The following is a 17,662-nucleotide window of genomic DNA, read 5'->3' on the forward strand; positions in this document are numbered from 1 at the left end:
AGGCATCCCGAGCAGTATATGGTCAGGAAAGCGTGGTCAGGAGAGCGAAGGCAAGGTCGCAGCAGAGTCCAAGCTCGAGAGCTAAGTAGCCTGACGCGCAAAAGGACGAGACGTGATGAGACGTGATGAGACATGATCTCCTGGAACGTCCTACACAAGAAAGACAAGCAGAAAGAGATGTATAAGTGGAGAAGTTTGCCCAGAAATTAGATGACCTCGATCGACAGAGACACCGATGCGAAACGAGCGTAGTTTCTCCCATGTCAAGCCTCAAAATCCACACGAGGTGGTATTTCCGCGAAAAGCAAAATCATCGAACTTTCATCCATGACCGGCCGTGACCATCCGTGATGGACCGTGATGGACCGTGATGGATCGTGACAGCCGTCGAGAGACCACGGACGCGGACGATCACACCCATAACAGCATAAACAGATAGTTTTGTCCGGTAACCGACATCGAACCGTTCTCACACAACGACCATGTCCGACCCAACGCCTTCTGCAGGAGCAGAAGCTCCTCCATCAAAAACATCGATTACTCGAGAAAAACCTTATCAAGACTGTATGTCTTGTCGCATCATCGGAACCGGAGCCCTCGCAGGCGTCGGAATAGCTGCGTTAAACAAGTCCCGAGCACACCAACCTGGATCACTCATGGGCAAGAGACTTATGGCTGGAATGGGTGTCTTATTTTTGATTGGTAGCTACTCAAGGTGGACAATGTGGTAGGTCATATTTTGATTGAAGTCTATCAGACTTCGACAAAGTCATAGCACGGACGCATCACTGAAGTCTCTGGCTCTTCTGCAGAATGGGTACACGATAACAATACGCACAAAGGTCACACAGCTTATAAATGTTATATACTACATTTTATCTATCAACACTTTTACCCTCGCAGGTAATGATCCAGGATTCACGAATACATAAATGGCCCTGTCCTGAGTGCATACTCTCCTGTCTTGATACCCTTTTCTAGCGTGGGCTTCCAATCTAACGATTTTTTGTGGGTCAGTTACTAGAAATATATCCTATTACCATACACTCACCTCTCAGACCCCCATGTGTATAAAAGGAATCCACTTCACGAAGTCCTTCTCCCCATTTTCGTTGCGCAAAGATGCCACCGCGAGATGCAACGCTTTCGCCGCCGTTCTGTCTTCGCCAACGTGCCCCTGGTCTCTCATAAGATGTGAGTAGACTTTATCCGCGACAAAGTGTCCCTCCTTGTCTCCAATCGACCACATCGTTGCAAAGACGCTTCGATAGCCCGCCATGAGCATCCCTGCGGCAAGATGGATCGCCTCTTCTGGACGCTGATCGTCACCCGTTGCTGTTTGGCAGGCGGACAAAAACGCCATTTCCGCAAATTGAAACGATTTGGCCATGATTGTCGTTAACTCGAGTCGCCCGTCTTGCAATAAAAAGGCGCTGTTGGTCGGATCCTCAGGATGCTGAACGCCATGGCATGCTAGATGGCACCAGCTAGACTTTTCCATGCCCTCGAGTACGGCATCCACCGTGGCCTCGCTGTCGTTCAACCAGCGAAAGCTGAGATTATCGAAGTGTTCCTTGATGGCTTGAACTTCCTGCACGGTTCCTGGTAGGCGCGATTGACCTGGTGTCGCAGGCTGTGATACGGCGAGCAGCCCGCGGAACGGTTGAGTTTTCCTCTTCGACGCTTCGAGCAAGGCGGTCAAAGTCGGAGTGTACGATGAAATGACATGATCAAAGACCCTTTGATGACTCTTTCCCTCGTATCTCCCAGCAGCGTGGAGAGGAAGAAACGCTAGCGGACCTGTAGCGCACCAGGTAACGTGCGGAGGCGAATGGTCTTGTACGGCGGTCTATCGGATATACATTAGTGCACTTGATCCAAATGTGTTCCTGACACACATACCATGTAACCTAGGCTTTGTAGTATAGGTTCTACAACCGTCGACCACAAGGTTCCCAGTAAACGAGGCATTTGACGAGCCATGGTGGGACCGTGTCGTACCAAACCACGGGCACTCACGCCTGCATCCCGCAGTATTTGCATCAAGGCCTTTCTCAGATTCTCTGCCTTTTCGTAGTCCAAAGCGGAGAGCGGCACATGGATAATTGAGGATGCACCGTGTCCAAGGACAAGCGCATCGCAGCGCGATTTGTGAGCATTCAAGAGGACCACAGCTCCGTTTTTAGTGACAGGTAGTAACTCAGAAAGCGTTTTCGGCAGGAGGAACCTTTCGAAGCCAGAAATACTTCGAGCTTTGGCTACTAATTGTGCGTATCTGTCCGCGAGGAGATGGTGTGCGTGTGCTTCGTTCTCCCAGGTTAGCCCCGCTGGAGTCTTTGTGTGGCGTCGTGCACGCACGCTGCGTGCTGTACCGGCGTGTTCCAGCTGTTGTGACACAAGCTCGAGCTGCTTCGCAAGGTCTGGGTGTGCTGCTTGGAGGTCACCCACTGATGTGCGGAGATGTAATATCTGACCCCATATGATGGACCGGCCTTGCTCCAAGCACTCGACCGCGAGGCCATATTCCTTGAACGATATTGCCGCCGCCGCCGCCGCTTCTTGACCGCCTCGCGAATTCCGTTGAAGGCTAAAATGTCGTACCGGCTCACGACCTGTAGACCTAGCCAGACGAGGCGCGGCAATATGACGAAGAATTGTCTATAGGCATCCAAGCATGCATCTTTGTTTCGGTCCAAAGACAATTGTCCCCACTTGCGTGCTGACTCTAACTGGGTAGACGGTAGCCCTATCTCCCAGCATGCTGATAAACGGTAGTTTGATATAGCTAGTTCGGCATCTGCATCGCCCCCCGATAACTGAAAGCGTTCGTGGTACACTCGTGCGAGGTTACGAAGATACCGAGGTTTTGTTGCATGTCTGTCGGGCGTCAGTGCGACAGCTCGTTCGTGTGCAGAAATAGCTCGATCAGCATCAGCTCCATCTGCATACTTCTGAAAGCGAGTGAGGTACGATGTTCCAAGGGTGCTAAGGCACGGTGCCATTTCTGAATGATTATCTGACAGGAGTGCAACTGCTTGCTCCTGCAGTGAGATAGAATGTCCAATGTCGTCAGGATTATGCGAATGATTGAACCGAACAGTGTAAGAACGTCCAAGGCTACTGAGATAGCTGGCTTTCCCTGTGCTGTCACCTTGCGTCAGTTCGACAGCCTGTTCTCTCGCAACAATAGCACGGTCGAGGTAGGCGATATCCTTCGTACTGTTGTATCGGTGGATGAAGGAAATGGACTGATTGGAGAGAAACTGCGCCTTGTCTGCATGATCGTCAGGGAGAAGTTTGATGGCTTTATTCTGGAATTCAATAGCGCGAGTGGCATCGGCAAGGTGTCCTAAACGCTCATAACGCGAAAGGAAGCAGGTGCCAACTGACTCCAGGTATGCAGCTTTGTCAGGATGTCTGTCCGACGCGAGTGTAAGTATTTGTTGTCGGAGGGAAAGAGCACGATCAATATCCGCAACATCTTGGAGGCATTCGAAACGAGACATAATGCACGCTGCGAGGTTATGGAGACGTGATGCCTTCACTGTCTTGCCGCCTGTATTCAGAGCGGCAGCTTGTTCAAGCAATGAGATAGCATGGTCAATATCGGCGATTTCGCCCATTCTTTCGGATCGAGTCTGGAAACAGTTGGCCAGATTATTGAGGTACCCGGCTTTTCTAGGATGGCTGTTGGGCGTGAGTGATACAGCTTCCTCGAGCGTGGAGGTTGCTCTAGAAAGGTCATCCAGATCTCCAAGACGCTCGAATCGTGCAAGGAGCGAGTTCCCAAGATTACTGAGTCGACCGGGCTTCTTAGCGTCTCCATTGCCTGTCAATGCGATGCTCTGCTTCTGGACATCAATAGCCCGGTGTATATCATTGAGATCACCAGTCCGCTCAAATCTCACGAACACGGAGGTTCCTAGGTTATTGAGGCGCCCGGCCTTGTAAGCATGGCTATCAGGTATAGCTGCCACGGAATTCTCCTGCAGTGCGATAGCATGGTCAATGTCCGCAAGATCGCCCTCGCTCTCGAATCGGCGCAAATATGCAGTTCCGAGGTTATTGAAGAGAGCGGATTTATTATCGTGACCGTCAGCAGTGAGCGCCACCGCCTGCTGATGAGCAGAAATTGCATTGTCAATGTCCACCTTGAGTCCTTGGACTTCGAATCGACACATGAACGAGGTACCCATATTGGTCAGATACCTGGGCTTTCCCTCGTGGTCATCGGGAGCAAGTGAGATGGCCTCCTGAAGACTGGAAATCGCGCTGTCAATGTCAGGGAGGTCTTCAAAATTCTCGAAGCGGCTACGAAAGCAGTTTCCGAGGTCATTAAGAAACTCGGCTCTATCGGAATTACTATGGTCTGCGAGGTTGGTAGCTCGAGAGAGGACATCAATAGCACGATCAATGTAAGTGCGATCATCATCGTGCTCGAAACGTCGTCGCAGGGATGTACCAAGATGATTGAGAAGTACAGGCCTCTGGTTGTGTTCCTCAGGTAGAAGTGAAATGGCCTTCTCGAGGGAAGATATGGCTCGGTCAAGATCATCGATGTTCCCTGACGAGTCAAACCGAAGGAATAGGTCTTTCGCGACGTCATGTAGGGAGGTCCAGGAGTTGGATTTATTCACTGAATTGGTGACACCTAAGGACGGTCCATCCACAGGGGTCAACGCCGACGCTGATGGCCCAGGAGACAAAGTTGGGGCATTTTCGGGGAGTGGTAACTTCAAGGAGAGGTTTTCAATAGGTGGGCATCATGTAGGATGCAAGATCTCAGTAAGTACAAGAGATTAATAGAGATTAACTTACATCTAAAAGTTCTCCATTAGTATCAATTTCCTGTTCGCAGTTACATTTTTGCTATCAATGCTGTCTTTGAATGAGGGCTGCAAGTATACGCACCTCCTTCAAGTCCTTGACTTTGCTCACAACGGGTCGCACGACCGTTTGGCGGGTGCTCGGCGATGAATCAGAACCCAAAGTCTCCATCGAAATCCTTCCTTTACGATGAATATTCAGGGGCCGCACAAATTTTAATGGATAGAGATAGGAACGGCATACCTCCCGATGAGAAGTACTTAGTCTGCCTAGAAGGAAAGCTGAGGCAGCCAGAGTGTCGTCCGGGGCAGTGGGCCCGAAAAGGAAGTCCGGGACTCTATCGGACCGATGACGTGCCACCTCCGTTGGCCCGATTCAGTACAACACCATTATTACCCTTCATACCCAACTGCCACCATGTCCCTATCTCTTGTCGCCAATTCTTACCTCGACGAGAACAGCTCGAAGATACGGGCGAAGCCTGTGCCATGGGAGGTACCGAATTCGAGCTTTATTTCCTCTGAACAAGCATGCTAAACATAAATCATGACATCCAGGGATACCAACGCGCGGGACTAGTAACGTCGGAAGAGCTTGCACTCATCAAGAAAGTGGATAGGCAGCCCAAGGCGAAGACAGAGTCTATATTGCTTTCGGATGGACAGACTTATGCGCTGCTGTATCTTCGACTGCTGAAGAAGCTGCAGAGAGTGGATACGATGCAATGTATCCTAGTGTTGATTGCGGATGCTTTGACCGGTGCGTTTTATATGTTCTGTAATATGTCTTCGGTTTCTGACATATTTACTGCGTAGATCATGACGAGCGGATACCTCTGTTCACGCGTGCAGCAGAGTCAGATCCAGACCTACCATACGGTGCACTTCTCCAGTACGGCTAGTCATGCTATTGCACTTGTCTCGTACTGAACTGTATCTAGCGCTGTTTCCAATACCGACGACTTTGTTCAGTTGAAGGCATCCCAGATCTTGACGGTCTTACTCAGGTATGCTTACTTTCTAGTCTCACTACCGCGTCGTGTCGATTAGCAGCCAACGCGGATCTCAGTTCTGAACAGGCCCCATTACAATCACAACAACTCCAACCATTCCTCACTACTCTCGCATCATTCGTACAAGGCCAAGTACCAAACAAAAGGGATGTGGCTGTCCAGTGTCTAGAAGCTATCCTTCCCCGTGCCGAAGTTCGGAAAGCAGTGTGGGCGATTCCTGGTATCATCTCTGGGTAAGAGAGTTTCGTGGTATTCTCGTGTATCTCTTATATTAACGAGGAGACGGACATTGGAAGGTTGATCCAAATATTGAAGAACAAACCCGGACCCCAGATGAGCTATCAGGTCGGCTTCTGCTTCTGGCTATTATCCTTCGAGCAGGAGATCGCCGAGCAGCTGAACAAGTAAACTTGTCCTCGAGTTGACTATGGACTTTACAGTTGACCGTCCTATTTTGCTCGTTTTCAGGAAGTACGATGTCATCCCCCTCTTCGTTGATGTAGCACAAGGAGCCGTTAAGGAGAAAGTCATCCGCGTCTTCGTTGCCACCTTCAAGAACCTCATCATCAAAGCCCCTGCCGCCAACCTACCCGCCATGCTCGTCGCCGAACTGCTTCCATTCGCGAACAACCTTTCATCTAGGAAATGGTCTGATGAGGATATTCCTGAGGACGTGCAGTTCATTCGGGACGAGCTCAAATCTCGTTTCGAGTCGCTTTCGTAAGTTCTGTCAAGTCCATTCCTGTGTCGTTTGGTCGTTGATGCCATTTTCTTGGAACAGGACATGGGACGAATATTCATCGGAGCTTGCATCCGGCCACCTTTCATGGACGCCTGTACATGAATCAGACATGTTCTGGAAAGAGAACGCCGTGAAGCTCAACGACAAAGACCATGCTGACCTCAAGTTCGTCTTCCGTCTTTCGTCTTCTTATCTGCGTGATCTCGATTAACCTGACTATCCTGCAGGCAACTCATCAAGCTCCTCCAAGACTCTCAAGACCCAACAGTTCTCGCTGTCGCCGCTCACGACCTTGGTCAATACGTCAAACACTACGAGCGTGGAAAGAAGTGTGTCCGGTTCCCTTCGCCTCCCTATTCTGCACCGCTATCATCCTCTGTATTTGACTGCATGCTGACTGATGGGCATCGGTGTGGCGTTGGCGCGACAGGTTGGTTACCGACTTCGGAGCCAAGACGCGTGTCATGGAGCTCATGTCGCATGGGAACCCGGACGTGCGATACCAGGCTTTGGTCTCTGTACAACGTCTTGTCAGCCACCCTTGGCAATCCGTGTAATCATCCAGGGGACTTGGAGGTGTAGCTGCTCGACTACGCGCGATCAGGGAGGCGAACAATCCTGGGACATGGACGGGCAAATAGCGTATGGCGGAGTACCCACGTATACGATTGCAAACGATGGACTATGACTGGAAGAGCAAGGAATACAATCCGAAGTGTGAGCTTCGTGTAATGGCCTGTAATGATGGGTGTCACTTATATTCATCGCATAATCATGGAAAAGTCTGCGCTTCTACTTCGGACAGACCGTACAAGATGTGGCTTCATATTTTTAGGCTTTACGATTTTTCTATAGAGACGGCCGCAAGTACCATGCCCTTATATCCTCCTAGTGAGAGGCAAGATAATCATACCACAACAAGGACGACCTTCAAAATAACGCGCGAGGCCAACACTGCAGGAAGGGCATCTTTATGCGGCGCTTGACTCGAGATGGCCCTGATGCACTCCCGGAAAACACTAGTAATCCAAGGTGTTCCATTACTTCTCGACAAGTTAAAAAAGTGGGCTCGCAACGGGCAGCGGATAGACCGAGAAAATAAGCGATGACATTTCTTGGAGTTCTAATCCTTCGATACCGATGCAGCCTCTTGCATGTCGTTGCTTCGGCGAAGGGCATGGCGTAAAACCGCCGAGAAACAAACAGGACAAGGAAACAAACAAGATATAGATGCGTAAATCAAGTCAAAAATACAGCGACAACGGGACGAGAACACCACATGAGAATCTACGCGTCATACTATGAAGCAAAGCGGCGTTAGCATGCAATGCTAAAAAATCGTACTCGTGCTGCAAGTGGACTTACCACCAAATGCATCGCACCAGGCCACGGCGAAAGTGTCCCATTGGGCGACATGTACACGCTCGTCTCGGTTTCGTTGACAATGTCTACAAAGGACTGGAGCTTTCCTGCATTTCCCGCAGCACGGCGAACGTTCTTCAACTTGAAGACGACCTTGACGATCTCCGCAATGGTCTGTTCGGCGCTGCACAACCAGCGTTGGTATCAGGACCGCTCTTCCGTCAGTTGGACGGGGGAATGTACTTACTATGTGACTCCAGGGCAACCGTGGAAGCCGCATCCGTTGAGGTTGTAGGAGGTCTTGTTGCGAGAGGGATCAATATTCATGGGATTGGGGAAATCGTCGGGCTGTCCGCGTATGTTGATGCAAAGCAGAGCGTCAGCAGATCAGTCAAGACCGGATGTTTGATGAGTGCAACGCGACTCACGTTGCGATGAGCATTCTTGAAGCTCGCAAAGATGATGTCGTCGGGCTTCACTTCTATGTCCGGGTAACCACTGCCTTGCTGGATGCGTGTCGAAACCGCCGATTTACGCCAGAGACCAACGAACTGCGGGTGCAGGCCTGCATTGACACCTCCGAGTTAGAACGAGCCGCCCTGAAACCGATTGACGAAAGGAGATGGCACAATACGCACGCATTGCCTCCCTAACATATCCACGCAGCAACTGCAAACTCCCAACATCCGAGTCACCCTTCTGAGCCAGCTTGATGATGACTTCACGCTCCTTAGCATGAGCGTCGTCGAGGTAGAAGTCAACGACGTGAACGGCAGCTGCATTGTCAAGAGAGATCTGTCAGTTCTTCTCGTATCGCGCAGTGCAATCAAGTGGCATACCCTGAGCGTAGTTCACCGAGGAGCCGATGGCGAGACCGATAACGTTGGCGATAACAGCATTGATCCCCTTACCAGACTCCGCTAACTTCCTCAAAAACGCAACATACGGCTTGTCGGGTGGGGCGTTGAAGTAGCTGGCCACGGTAGCGACGACGCTGACGAGCGTGTTCTAGCATTAAATATCAACATCAATCCCAACTTGGTATCAACAGGGCATCTCGCCAAAGGTATCACGTACGGAGGCAGTACCGGGAGCGACACCGAGGAGGGCTTTGGCGATCATGGCTGAGATGACACCTCCGCATTGCGTTGAACGCCAACGAAGGGAAGCGCCGTTCTCATTGTCGCCGAAGGCCAAGAACGCAAGCCTGTAGAAAGAGTTGTCAGTACGATCCTCAGGTCCGCCTACAGAGAATACCTACTGGAACTATGGGAAAGTCAGTCTCCTGAGTCATTGTGAGAACCCCACGAGGGAACTGAACACGTACCAAATCCGCAAACATTTCATAGATTTCGGCTTCTGTGTACAACCCGCTAACGTTCTCTTTGGTTTTGAGAGGGATGCCGCACTGTACCAAGTCCAGAACATATCAACTCTGATATACCGATCGCCATTCAAATCGTCGATACGCACCAAATGATCCGCTGCCCATTCCACGGAAACCGAGTTGATGACTTGAGTGACGATGTCAATGTAAGTGCCCTCCACGTTGGGATATTTCCATGAGCGCTCCTTGATCCTCTTCGTCACGCCGTCACGATAGAACGCGCGGTACTGATCGAGCGAGTCTTTGGAAGGGAACAGAGCGTGCAACGCCTGTGACAAAAAAAAGTATGAGCCCCAGGCAGTGAGAGGAGTTGGACCGTGCGCGTACCATTGTTCTGTCGCTATCGTGCCTGTTTCCGAAGAACAGTCAGTTTGTTTCACCGATGCCATTGGCACGAGTAATATGAACGCACTTCGGGTTATCATCAAACGCGAGCATGAACCCATACCCGGGTCCAAGTCCTTTCATGTCGTACATGTTCGGGAAGCTCTTGGGGTCGCCGAAGACCTTCTTGATGGCCGCAAACGTGTTCAAGACTTTCGTGACCGGAGCCGGCTGAGGACGATCAAAGGTATAGTTCTGCGCGATCTCCATCCTTGTCAGGGTCTGCTTCATCTTCTGCGGAGTGAAGAAGGGGAAGCACGAATAGACGGAATTCTATAGACGGGAAAGAATAAGTAGGGCAAAAACAAGGGATAATGACCGAATACAGACGAATGGATAATGCCTCGGGAGGTGGCGAGTGAGCAATTGAGGAACTAAGAACAAGAGTCAGGAAACGTAGTGCAGGATACCCAGAAGAAAAAAAGATAATACGTTTTCCACCAAAGCCGCCGTTGTTGGGGTCACGAAGAGTGTCTGTGAAGCCCCAGGCGGTCAAGTTGGCCGCTAGAGAATCAAACGTCAGATGTGGCGAAGGATTCAGTTATGAGCTCTCTTACGAGTGAAGTCGGTGGTATAGAATCGGTCGCCACGAATCAACGCGATGGCGTCGCCCAGAACAGCTCTGGTCAGCGTGTAGCCAGCAGCGAAACGCAGCCCTGGCGTCAGAGGCATCAGCGCCTCGCATTGGATACCCGTCTGAATTTGTGACAAGATCAGCCATGGAATGCAGGAGAAAACGAAGGTGTCTTACGTAGAGCTCTAAGTTGTCGATATGGCCATAGAGGCGCCTTGCACCTGACTGCGAAGTTTAGAAAGGAATGAGAACATAAAATACAATCTAGCCACTAGTTTGTATACGCACGGCAATGACGGGATCGGGATTCCATTCCTCGAACGATGCAAATGCTAATGAGCACGGTCAGTATCTTGCAACGGCCTACACGCTAACGGAGAGGTCTTACCCTTCAAACCCAAGTACCTAGTATTTTGGTCAGTCATTCGATTTGTGTTTTAACATGAAAGTGCGCGTACCTGCGGAACTCGTTCATGGTGCACACACCTATGCGATCCCAGTCAATAACGAGTCGACATGAAAGCGAAAATATTGCTCACCCCACTTTCTTGCCTGTTCCAAACCCATGACCTCGATGACCTTCATGCATTCTGGTGTTCCCTGAGCACCGTACGAGCATGCTGGAGTCGCCGTCGCCGTTTGGAGGATATTCGCGATATCATCATCCGAGAACTTTCCGTCATCACCACGTTTCAACCTGTACAGCAGTCAGTATGGATGTGGCAAGTAACAAGGGGATGCATACCCATCGAATGTGCGTTTGCTCGGATCGGGTTCAAGGCCGTGAACGATCTCCTTAAAGGCAGTAAGGAAATCCCCTGTGGTGAGCTCGCCGAACGGCTTGTTATGGAAGACCTTGTTGAAGGATTCTTCTGTCCACCTTTCGTCTTCTTTGGACATCGTCGGGTGCCACTGAAACGAGCCATGAGATACAAAACAAGGCACCAACGAAACATGTTACTTACCCTGTAAAGCACATTGAACTCGACGCTAACATGGTTACCTTGTCCTCGCCCGACGAGGATGCCCTCCTTGTTCTTGATTTCCTCTGCAAGATTATCAGAATCAAATGGCGCGCACCATAACAAGTATGAACATACTGAAGGCATCCATGTTCCAAGCGTTGCCTTCTCCAAGACCCAAGAAACCAGCAACATAATCACCCATGATGAGACTCATGAAATGACCGCCGTTGACTAGACGAGCGATCTGGAAGATCTCCTCGTCTTGTTCAGCGCGTTTCTTTTCGTCCTCCGGGGGTGGGTCGCTCCAATTGCCTCTCTCGTTGATTTTGAGGAGCTTCTCCGCGATGAACTGATAGCAAGAACGTGAGCGAGAGCTACGAAGAATAAGTCTGAATCAGCAGCTCACGTTGTGGTTCCGCGATAGGATGACCAAAAGTGCACTGGACGCGGGTGGAAGAAGGAGTAAACGCTCTTCGGAGAACGTATCCGGGTAAAGAAGCCCTCGCCCAAGAGACTTGTTGCGAACCTTGTCCTGGGCATCTTGGTCTAATGCAAACAAGTTAGATGGAGAATCAAGGTGATGTTCGCGATCGACACATACTGATTCCATATACAGGGCTGAGGTCGAGGTAGGAGCTCGTGTTGTTGACTTCCCAGTTGCGAGGGTCGGAGCGGAACAAACTGTGGGTGACGATAGTAGCAAAATGGAATACCAGGGACGAGTTCCCTAGAGATGCCGATCAGCATAAACAAACGAACAAAGTGCGATAAATCATACCTCCGGGATGTTCAGGGTGCTTTAACATAAACTGGTGAGTATCGGTACGATGTGTCGAGGATATGGACAAACCTTAGCACTGCGTTTGAAAAGGGTATCGTATACAAGACTTGCGTCTGGCAAGGCGGCCGGTGTAAGACACCACTTGCCCTGAACGCTTCGCGCATAAGGACGGCCTGCTTGGCCAACAGAGGGGTCTTGGATGTTGTTACCTCCGCCGTCGGCCTGGCGCCACGAGTGGACCGGGCTGAGTTTGCTGGCGATGGGCTGCCGGTACTCAACATCAGAGTGGATGTTATAGTAGCAGCGACAAACTCACATGAGGAATCGTGTTGTAAAGCATGCCGACGCTAGTATCGGTCAGTTTGTTTGCGATTAGGTCGCCTGGTGGTAGACGAGACAGTACGGTAAGTCCAGCAGCGAACTAGAGAGAATCGATGAGCGAGAGGATCCCGACGGTGCGTGTAGCATAGAAAGACCCACAGCGCCTTTACGGTCATCTTCTTCTTCGGGGTTGACTGCCAATTCAAGGAAGCCTTGCTGGAAAAATGAAGTATTATGTGAGCCATAAGAAAATGGAACAGTGAAATATATATAGACTGACGACATGCGCAGGGTTTGGACGAATGAATCCCTTGTCCACCTGACTCTTGACCTGAAAATGGCGTGGTCAGAACAAATTGATGCTAAGCAGCGATGGAGAGCAAACCCGTTTTATGATGTTTGAAACGCCAGAGTGTCCTTCAGGACGCATGTTGGCATCTACGCCGACTTGCCAGTCATAGTGGCCCTGAAAAGGAGGTGCATCAGCGTCGGTAAATTCGCATCAGCGCGTCATAAAAAGCACGTACATCTGGGGAGATTGGAAGAGGACGAGAAGAGAGATAACGTTCGTCCGCACCCAAAGAGAATGCTTGGAGGGGAGTGATGCTGGCCATTGTGAAGGAAGCCGATAAAGGATTAAAGTCGATGCCTGAAAGTACTTATACAAAGCCTGGATAGTTGACCGTCCCAGTCTTCGGATGACACCTCGGACGCTTCTGTATGGATCAATGGAATGTACAATGCCGTACAAAGGCAAAATTAGTGATTCCCATCCTAGGCTCGGAATAGGGGTGCCATCATGTCGCAATGACCTGCTCCAAGCACTCCCACCGGAGTACTTGCATAGCATCAAGAATACGTGGTCGAGCCGGGCACATAGAGTCATAAATTTTGAGTACTTGTTCACAATTTTTGGGAGAATCATAGCGAGTATTTTCTTCTGGCCCTGATCTTGCGAGCAGCAACCGTGCACGTCGGCCAGATGTCTAGCGCAAACGGGCGATGAATGTTACTCTGCGCGTACGGCCGATCAAGGTATGAATGGCATCGTATTCATTGAGCGAGCTCGACAGAGAACATGGAAGAGCGAACAGGTGAGCGTAGCCGATATTAATGGTTTGAACCAAACATGTCGGCGAAGAGTGAACCGGAGACGGTATGTACGTAACCGGCGCCAAATGTGTGGCACGGCAACGGCCTAGGTCTCCTCAACTCCGCTCTTCAACCGCTCTTTGTCTCCTCCGCTTCTTTCTCTCAATTTTGGCACTGCGAGCTGAAATTATATTTTTATCGCTCAAGACTGCTTGCTCATATCTCTTCCAACGACCCAAATATTTTGCAATGCTCCTAGTGTTCAGCACTTGAATTCTTCAGACGCGCAAAGACGAACGACGGATCTCTTACGACTACATAATCATCATCAGAAAATCTGTTGTCATGACTTGATCTTCTGAGGTTCTAATCTGAGCGTACAAGACCACAAGCAATGCTTGTAGATGTGCTTGTCAGATCTGGTCATTTACCGAGATCTTTCAGGGTCTTTTGCCCAACTGTGCACTTCTTATCGAGTACCCTTCTCTGTCGCCTCTAAAGGTTCGTATAAATACAAATGCGTCCGAAGGCTACATCACTACCTGTCGGGTCGGGTAGGAGCTATCTGAGGAGCGGGGTTTCAGAATGACGGTACTGAGCTTCCTGATGAAAGTACTGAACACCTTTCGAGTCGTGTCACCACTACTCTGACCAATAGAAATGTGAGTATATGACAATTCCATCGACCGTACTCCCCTTCACACGTAAAGAAATTATAGCTCAGCCACATTCGATATTCTGTCAATACACAGAAGCGGGATTCCCGAAGCTGTCGAGCACGCTCGGTAAACGAGTGGGGCGATGTTCTCGACGTCGACGAGTGGCGTTGGTCTCACGGTGGGGCTTACCAACCACAGCGGCGCAAACATACGTTGACAGTGGTATCGTTACGATGGGGCAGGCGCGGTACTCTTCAAGGTTTTGCGACTCGCATCGATGAGCTCTCCTTGCTCATCGGATGTCTTCGAGAAACACCCACTTACGCATGTTGCGCCGATGTTGTGCGGACGGAAATGGGTTTTACTTCCTTTCAGTCCCTTCAGTGCTCTGTCGGGGATATGCATGGATTCAGTTGCTCCACCTCGACCCGACTGATGCGAGCGAATCCCAGAAGTGCACTACAGCTTCTTTCAATTACGCGCCCGTGACTTCTAACATCATCCCCTGTTCCATATCTCGCAGAATGAGATGTCGGCAGATGTCGGCGCAGGTCCTCGGAAGTCTAAAACGGTGCAGTGCGAATGACCATGCCTTGCCAGACACCACGGGGAAGAATGGCCATGCATGCTCTTCGAACGAGTTGACAGTGCTTCCATTCATGAGGTCAAGGACACGGTGTGGCGAGCGTGAGGAACACTTGGATAATGCTCTCCGTCGGTGTAATATCTACAATGGGAACTCGACAAATACTACGAGTTTTGAGTCACGAACGAGCCTTTCAGCGAGGATTCTGAGCCAGAAGGTAATTTTATGTCAATATACGCACGAAACATGTTTGTTTTTCATTGGGTTCGCTTGGTTCAATGTCACAAGACAATTTCTTCGTGTGAATTATGTGCACGAGTCAACTGCGCTATCATATGGTGCAGCACTACTCAAATATATGTACATGTCATTCAAACACGGCTACGAACGCTTCGGTTTGAAAGAGGAGACCACCACCACCCAAGTCAAGAACACATCATCGCAAGATAAAGCATATAGTAAAAAGTTCGAAGTCAAAGACATCACGCCGACTCTGCCTCGACGTCGGTAGTAGAGTCTACTCCACCCACGTAGGGTCAACTTGCATCTCCGGACGCGGAGTATACTTCTCCGGCTTGCCGTTCGCCGTCTGGACCAAGTCTGCATCCATCCGGATCTTCACCGACCTGTGTATATTGATCCCTTGCTTCTTCTGCTTAGGGATCTCGCGCGGATATCCCATGTTTACCCTGTACAAAACATCACATCAGTACACATCCCCAGCTAACATCGAGAGCGAGACCAAAAGAAACATACGTATATGTATCGAGCATCAATCGGTCTGGTTTGTTCGACCTGACCTTCATGGGAAGGTACTCCAAGAGCCACCAACCCCAGGCCAGCTGCAGCTGATCATACATTGGGCACAATGCGTCCCTCAGGTCCTCCTCCTCCTCCGTCAACGTGCCATAGTCGCCTGTCTCGCCGAACGCCTCGACCTCCTGATCGACCTCGTGCCCGTGAATGGGAGGATAGGAGACAGACATGATCGGCGGTGGACGGTCGCGAACGAAAGGGTAGAGATGGTCTGGGTCCATGCCGACGTACTTGAAGAGGTCGCGGTGGAATTGGATGCCAGTGTTGCAGCGGAAACATTCGCGGAGCATCCATCTCAATGGGATGCGAGCGAGCGAATGACGAGTTCCGTTCTTGACGGATCCACCGCCAACATCTGGTTCGCAACACAGTCCGCGTTAGCGTCGACGTCGGGCTACATTCATAGACGAAGAAAAAACGAACCACAATGGCAGCCAGCGAACCAGACCTCCTTGACATCCGTCTCGACGTCATAATACTCCGAAAATTCGCGTTCGAGATGTCTGGCCCCCACCTTTTTCCCGGCATGCGAATGTGGGTTGTGGGGGTCCGTGTCCGCGTGCGAGTTCTTCGGTTTCTGGTTCGAGCGGGGCATTTCGCCTGGCTTGGTTCCGAGCTCGTGGACGTGAGGTGGCGTCTTCTGGAAGTGATTCACGCGGAACTTGACACGGTGCTCGTCGAGCGCAATAGCGTGGCGGAAGTAGCGGACTGCGGTGTTGGATGTTGTGAACGGGAGGTGGCGAGGGAAGAACCCTACGGAGGCAACGGTGTCCCTATGAGGAGTCTTGGGTCTCAGTCTGCTGTCCTTGAATGACGGACAGATATAGCTTACCAAACGCCGATGAACTCGATCTCAACGTCCACCGAGAACGTTTTCTTGAAAAGCGTACTCTGCTTCCAACCTTTTTCATTGTCAGAGGTGAACATCTGCCACCATCGTCGGCGCAAGATCAACAGACCGTAATTCAAGATCAGAAAACAATCTACGTACCTTGTACGCGAAAGGCACTTGTTGCTTGTTTGACGCTGGAAGAAGCCCGACCTGAGGAACGAAGCAATCAGCGACGAGGATCGATAGATTACAAAGTCTGAACTGACTTTGTGAATCATTCCGGCTAACGCTCTGGCAGTATACGCTCCTCGAGAGAAGCCAAAGATGCAAATTTTGTCCATCGCCTGGTCTAAGGTCCAACAATTATCAGACGGGAGCATCGAAGATTGGGAGGGACAAACTCACAGTGCTCCATAAGGAATTCATACCCACCTGAAAACCGACAGTCAGATGGTAAGAAAGCTCAGCAACGTAACATACTCACCCATAACGTGAGCATCGAGGTTCTGCGCAATGGCCATATCCATCGTCTTCGAGTACTTTGCGTACGCGGGAGTCGCAATCTGCGGGATAGTGTAGGTCCCGATACCCGCCTTTAAAACATCCATTTCAGTAAAGAAAAACATCTCAAAATCGCTGATAGGCGTACTAACCTGATAATAGACCATCTGCTGACTACGGTCATCCTTCTTGAGCATGGAAAAGAACTGCACAATGTTCGAGTTCTGCACCGAACCACATTAGTAACCAAATAATCGACGTGTAGGATCATTAACACTGACGTCGTCATCAAATTGATCGCCTGTGCCATCGTAACAGACAACAAGGGTGCGGTAGTCATGGGTTGGTGGAATCACAGTATCATCGTATGTGGAACCGCCGTAGCCTCTGTCTTCGCTTAAGTCGCCACCAGGAGAAGAGACGGTAGATGAACGAGAGGGCTTAGGTCTTTCTTTAGAAGTTGTGCCGTTCACAGTATCGCTAGCGGTGCGAGTGGGCATTTCAGGAGCGGGTGACATGGTATGAGAAGGGGGAAAAAGTTGGAGCAGTGCTCATCAATGGATGAGAGCTATTTACCAATCGCCAAACGAATTGATAGCTTCCAGGCATGTTAGGCGCTTACTGACACCGTTCCATGGAAGTCAGGATCAAGAAATCTGCATGAAGCGAAGATACTGAGTGACTGTCAGATGTGATCCAAACAAGTTCGTTTGTGGGCGGTTGTGAGAGCGATGATATTCCTATTGGGCAGGCGAAGCGAAGAGCACCACCGCTCCGGAAGCATGACTGGCCGGAAGCGCATCTGGTGGAAACATTCAAGG

At 50.4% G+C, this 17,662-nt stretch overlaps 5 protein-coding genes across 5 annotated transcripts; 2 read left to right on the forward strand and 3 right to left on the reverse strand.

Annotated features, from left to right (window-relative positions):
- Window positions 1–536: 536 nt before the first annotated feature.
- On the forward strand, window positions 537–686 carry STEHIDRAFT_29839 (uncharacterized protein; the record flags this gene model as incomplete). The annotated part of the gene is made up of 1 exon (XM_007308235.1): window positions 537–686. A coding segment is annotated over one exon (150 nt), but the record flags the coding sequence as incomplete, so codon positions are not given.
- Window positions 687–1,054: 368 nt separating this feature from the next.
- On the reverse strand, window positions 1,055–4,998 carry STEHIDRAFT_161039 (uncharacterized protein; the record flags this gene model as incomplete). Its single annotated transcript, XM_007308559.1, has 5 exons — window positions 1,055–1,849; window positions 1,903–2,587; window positions 2,725–4,733; window positions 4,819–4,848; window positions 4,912–4,998. The coding sequence occupies 5 exons, from the start codon at window positions 4,996–4,998 to the stop codon at window positions 1,055–1,057; spliced, it is 3,606 nt and encodes a 1,201-aa protein (XP_007308621.1).
- Window positions 4,999–5,237: 239 nt separating this feature from the next.
- Window positions 5,238–7,430, forward strand: STEHIDRAFT_103005 (ATPase V1 complex subunit H). The gene is made up of 10 exons (XM_007308560.1): window positions 5,238–5,322; window positions 5,385–5,586; window positions 5,643–5,718; window positions 5,768–5,833; window positions 5,896–6,072; window positions 6,136–6,243; window positions 6,308–6,559; window positions 6,621–6,746; window positions 6,809–6,910; window positions 7,012–7,430. The coding sequence occupies exons 1-10, from the start codon at window positions 5,245–5,247 to the stop codon at window positions 7,136–7,138; spliced, it is 1,314 nt and encodes a 437-aa protein (XP_007308622.1). The 5' UTR covers window positions 5,238–5,244; the 3' UTR covers window positions 7,139–7,430.
- A 438-nt stretch (window positions 7,431–7,868) lies between these two features.
- On the reverse strand, window positions 7,869–12,969 carry STEHIDRAFT_171396 (heme peroxidase; the record flags this gene model as incomplete). The annotated part of the gene is made up of 32 exons (XM_007308561.1): window positions 7,869–7,880; window positions 7,947–8,127; window positions 8,191–8,291; window positions 8,372–8,508; window positions 8,582–8,719; window positions 8,783–8,951; window positions 9,021–9,150; window positions 9,205–9,209; window positions 9,271–9,351; window positions 9,417–9,599; window positions 9,658–9,679; window positions 9,743–9,987; window positions 10,045–10,088; window positions 10,147–10,218; window positions 10,272–10,410; window positions 10,466–10,513; window positions 10,577–10,620; window positions 10,677–10,693; window positions 10,747–10,774; window positions 10,828–10,985; window positions 11,034–11,200; window positions 11,254–11,336; window positions 11,389–11,602; window positions 11,660–11,799; window positions 11,855–11,980; window positions 12,032–12,050; window positions 12,104–12,298; window positions 12,351–12,455; window positions 12,515–12,571; window positions 12,636–12,686; window positions 12,741–12,821; window positions 12,883–12,969. The coding sequence occupies 32 exons, from the start codon at window positions 12,967–12,969 to the stop codon at window positions 7,869–7,871; spliced, it is 3,279 nt and encodes a 1,092-aa protein (XP_007308623.1).
- A 2,240-nt stretch (window positions 12,970–15,209) lies between these two features.
- STEHIDRAFT_64845 (uncharacterized protein) lies at window positions 15,210–17,341 on the reverse strand (the record flags this gene model as incomplete). The annotated part of the gene is made up of 10 exons (XM_007308269.1): window positions 15,210–15,381; window positions 15,449–15,863; window positions 15,932–16,281; window positions 16,341–16,435; window positions 16,500–16,550; window positions 16,607–16,689; window positions 16,746–16,772; window positions 16,825–16,933; window positions 16,994–17,065; window positions 17,123–17,341. The coding sequence occupies 10 exons, from the start codon at window positions 17,339–17,341 to the stop codon at window positions 15,210–15,212; spliced, it is 1,593 nt and encodes a 530-aa protein (XP_007308331.1).
- Between the last annotated feature and the right edge of the window lie 321 nt (window positions 17,342–17,662).

The sequence above is a fragment of the Stereum hirsutum genome, assembly GCF_000264905.1.
Source record: "Stereum hirsutum FP-91666 SS1 unplaced genomic scaffold STEHIscaffold_15, whole genome shotgun sequence".
Taxonomy (NCBI): domain Eukaryota; kingdom Fungi; phylum Basidiomycota; class Agaricomycetes; order Russulales; family Stereaceae; genus Stereum; species Stereum hirsutum.